The following is a 2,748-nucleotide window of genomic DNA, read 5'->3' as shown; positions in this document are numbered from 1 at the left end:
GATTAAATTTACTCTAAACTTAGACTTTCCAAAAACCTATTTTCAGAAGTGCTGATATACTGTGAAAAAACACATTCTAAACATTTCTCACCGGGACCTTTGAGGTCAAAACTTTGTGAACACGGGTCTTGGCAACACACTGCTGATTCTACTTTTCATAAATTGTATGTAATTTTATACTTAGGACATAACAAATGTGAGGTGACACTCTGTTTTTCTCAGTCACTGGCTCCTACGTTGCATATGTATGAAGATAGGTGCGAAAACCGAGGTGCGAGGTCCCCACCCCACTGCCTAATGAATGGCCCATTAGCTGTCACTGCCACAGCTGTCAAAAGAGAAGAGACCAGAGGCAGAGTTTATCACAGTTTATTTCAAAAAAAGAGAACTAAACAAGCAATAAAAACAAAAAAATAAATAACTGGCATGAATTAAAATAAATGGAAAATGTGTTCACATGTAAACATAGTGATAATATACTAAAGATAGTCATACTGTATATCCTTGTGTGTGTATATATATTTGAGTCAGTTCAACAAAAGATGCCAGTCTCTAAAACAGTTTCTGTCTGGCTGCATGCAAAGGTAGACATCACACTGTTCACATTTCCATGGGGTTTTTGCATACCACACAGCTGACACCACCACCACACTGCACTGCTATGATCCACCTGCTCTGTTGTGGTCCTGAGCACTGAAGAACAGGGTGAAATGAAGCAGGAAAAAATATATATGAATAGGTGGCTTTAATGTTATGGCAGATCAGTGTAAATGAGTATTTTTTGTACAACCTAAAAATTAACATAATAAATCTGTAAAATGATATACAGATTTTTTCTGTATAAAATAAATCTACCTATGAAAAGTATTATTTTAACACCACCATGCTGTAATTTTTAGTGTATTTTATTGTATACATATTACAATTTCTCTGTTTGAACTACAGTAAACTGTAAATTCAAGAAGTTTGGGATTGTTTTAACATATATTTATAGTAAAATTAACAGTTTTGTTTGCTTAATCATTTTACTACATATTACTGTCTATACATTGCATCCTTGTTTTCCACTTTACATTTTTTTACAGTTGCTACTCAGAATTTATTTAAAATGTTATTGACATACAATCTGATTCAGGACAACTCTCAGTCACTGTCTCAAATTTAATTTCAGTCTATCAATCCTGGCTTCTTAAGACATTCTTTGCAGAAGAAAATACCACCAAATACAATAACACCAAAATATAATACCCACTCCTGAGAGGATTAATCATGTGAAATTTTGCAACATATGCGGGAATATAGCTGTAAACGTAGGATTTGTTAGGAAACTACTGTTATAAGGTACACTTTTTTTAAAACTAAAAAGCATTAAATACTTAAAAATTAACGGGAAACTATTTGAACTTTACACGAAAACGTGGGTGGCTCTTAAAAGAGCCGTTGGGTTTGGACGTGTCTGATCACCGCTTACTTGGAGCTGGTGTACTTGGTGACGGCCTTGGTGCCCTCGGACACGGCGTGCTTGGCCAGTTCACCGGGCAGAAGCAGGCGCACGGCAGTCTGGATCTCCCTGGAGGTGATGGTGGAGCGCTTGTTGTAGTGAGCCAAACGGGAAGCCTCGCCGCCAATGCGCTCGAAAATATCGTTGACGAACGAGTTCATGATCCCCATAGCCTTGGAAGAGATACCAGTATCGGGGTGGACCTGCTTCAGCACCTTGTACACGTAGATAGCATAGCTCTCCTTCCTGGTGCGCTTACGCTTCTTACCGCCTTTACCAGCCGTCTTGGTCACGGCTTTCTTTGACCCTTTCTTCGGTGCTGACTTAGCTGGCTCAGGCATTGTGGACGTTCTTCGAGTTTCACTCAAGAATAACGAGGGGCGTTCCTGCTCGTGGCTTATATAGACTGTGGTATGCAAATAAATCTTGTCTCCGCCCACTCAAATGCTGTCCAACGCCCATTGATCAGCGTTCGGACGCTTGAACTCCTCGCTCCAGACGCTCTTTTCATTGACGTTATGCTCTGCCCGAGACCTGAGCCGTCTTTGTTCTTTGTCCCGCGCATTTCGCACCAATAAAGTTCACATATGTAATATTTTACGATACGGGCTATTTATGTGCTCTAAGTATGAAATGTTCAAACAGGATTTCGGAGCTCTTTTCTTAGGTAATTATATTGTTTGGGTTCCTGAGCGTCTCACATATGAGGATGTTCGGATTCAGATGTATGTTTTTTTTATTTTTGATGAATATGCGAAGACAATAACACACGTTCAGTATGTGGAGTGATAATCACCATACTTTTAAATATTTATATATGCTCAAAATGGTACTGGTTTATCAGGACTTTGTTTCAAACACTTTTTCCTTATGTGCTCAATTCCAAGATATGTTCATCGAGAAATGAATGATATTCATTGTTTAAGAAAAAACTCATGAGCCAGGAGCTCTCTGGAATTTATTAAGCCTGTAGTGTGACAAATGCTTGAAAGTATAGCAGGATATCAATTTAAAAATGGTTCTACTTCATTACATCGAGGGATTAGCTTAAACACAGCCTTTCAACTTTTGCCTTTTACACCAGACAAAACACCTCCAAATTATGTTTTTTGTAGCAAAAATAAATAAAAAATAAACAGCTTTTGCTTTAAGAAAACACTTGTGGAAACGCTGTTTTGTTGAACTTGTGGGTGGCTCTTAAAAGAGCCGTTGGATACAAGCCTTGGTCGAGTCGAGCGTTTAACCTC

The 2,748-nt window shown here is 38.5% G+C and overlaps 1 protein-coding gene across 2 annotated transcripts; it reads right to left on the bottom strand.

Moving 5' to 3' along the window:
• Positions 1 to 388: 388 nt before the first annotated feature.
• On the bottom strand, positions 389 to 1,853 carry LOC136695995 (histone H2B 1/2-like). Of its 2 annotated transcripts, XM_066670043.1 has the most exons (2): positions 1,472 to 1,853; positions 389 to 693 (listed from the first exon to the last, which is right to left on the bottom strand). In XM_066670043.1, exons 1-2 carry the CDS (start codon positions 1,840 to 1,842, stop codon positions 660 to 662), a joined length of 405 nt encoding a protein of 134 aa, XP_066526140.1. In that variant the 5' UTR covers positions 1,843 to 1,853; the 3' UTR covers positions 389 to 659. The 2 variants fall into 2 exon arrangements, with proteins under 2 accessions (XP_066526140.1, XP_066526141.1); XM_066670044.1 differs by lacking the exon at positions 389 to 693 and having other exon boundaries at positions 1,446 to 1,853.
• Between the last annotated feature and the right edge of the window lie 895 nt (positions 1,854 to 2,748).

This window comes from Hoplias malabaricus, chromosome 5 (assembly GCF_029633855.1).
Source record: "Hoplias malabaricus isolate fHopMal1 chromosome 5, fHopMal1.hap1, whole genome shotgun sequence".
Lineage (NCBI taxonomy): Eukaryota > Metazoa > Chordata > Actinopteri > Characiformes > Erythrinidae > Hoplias > Hoplias malabaricus.
This window is presented reverse-complemented; position numbering and strand designations above follow the sequence as displayed.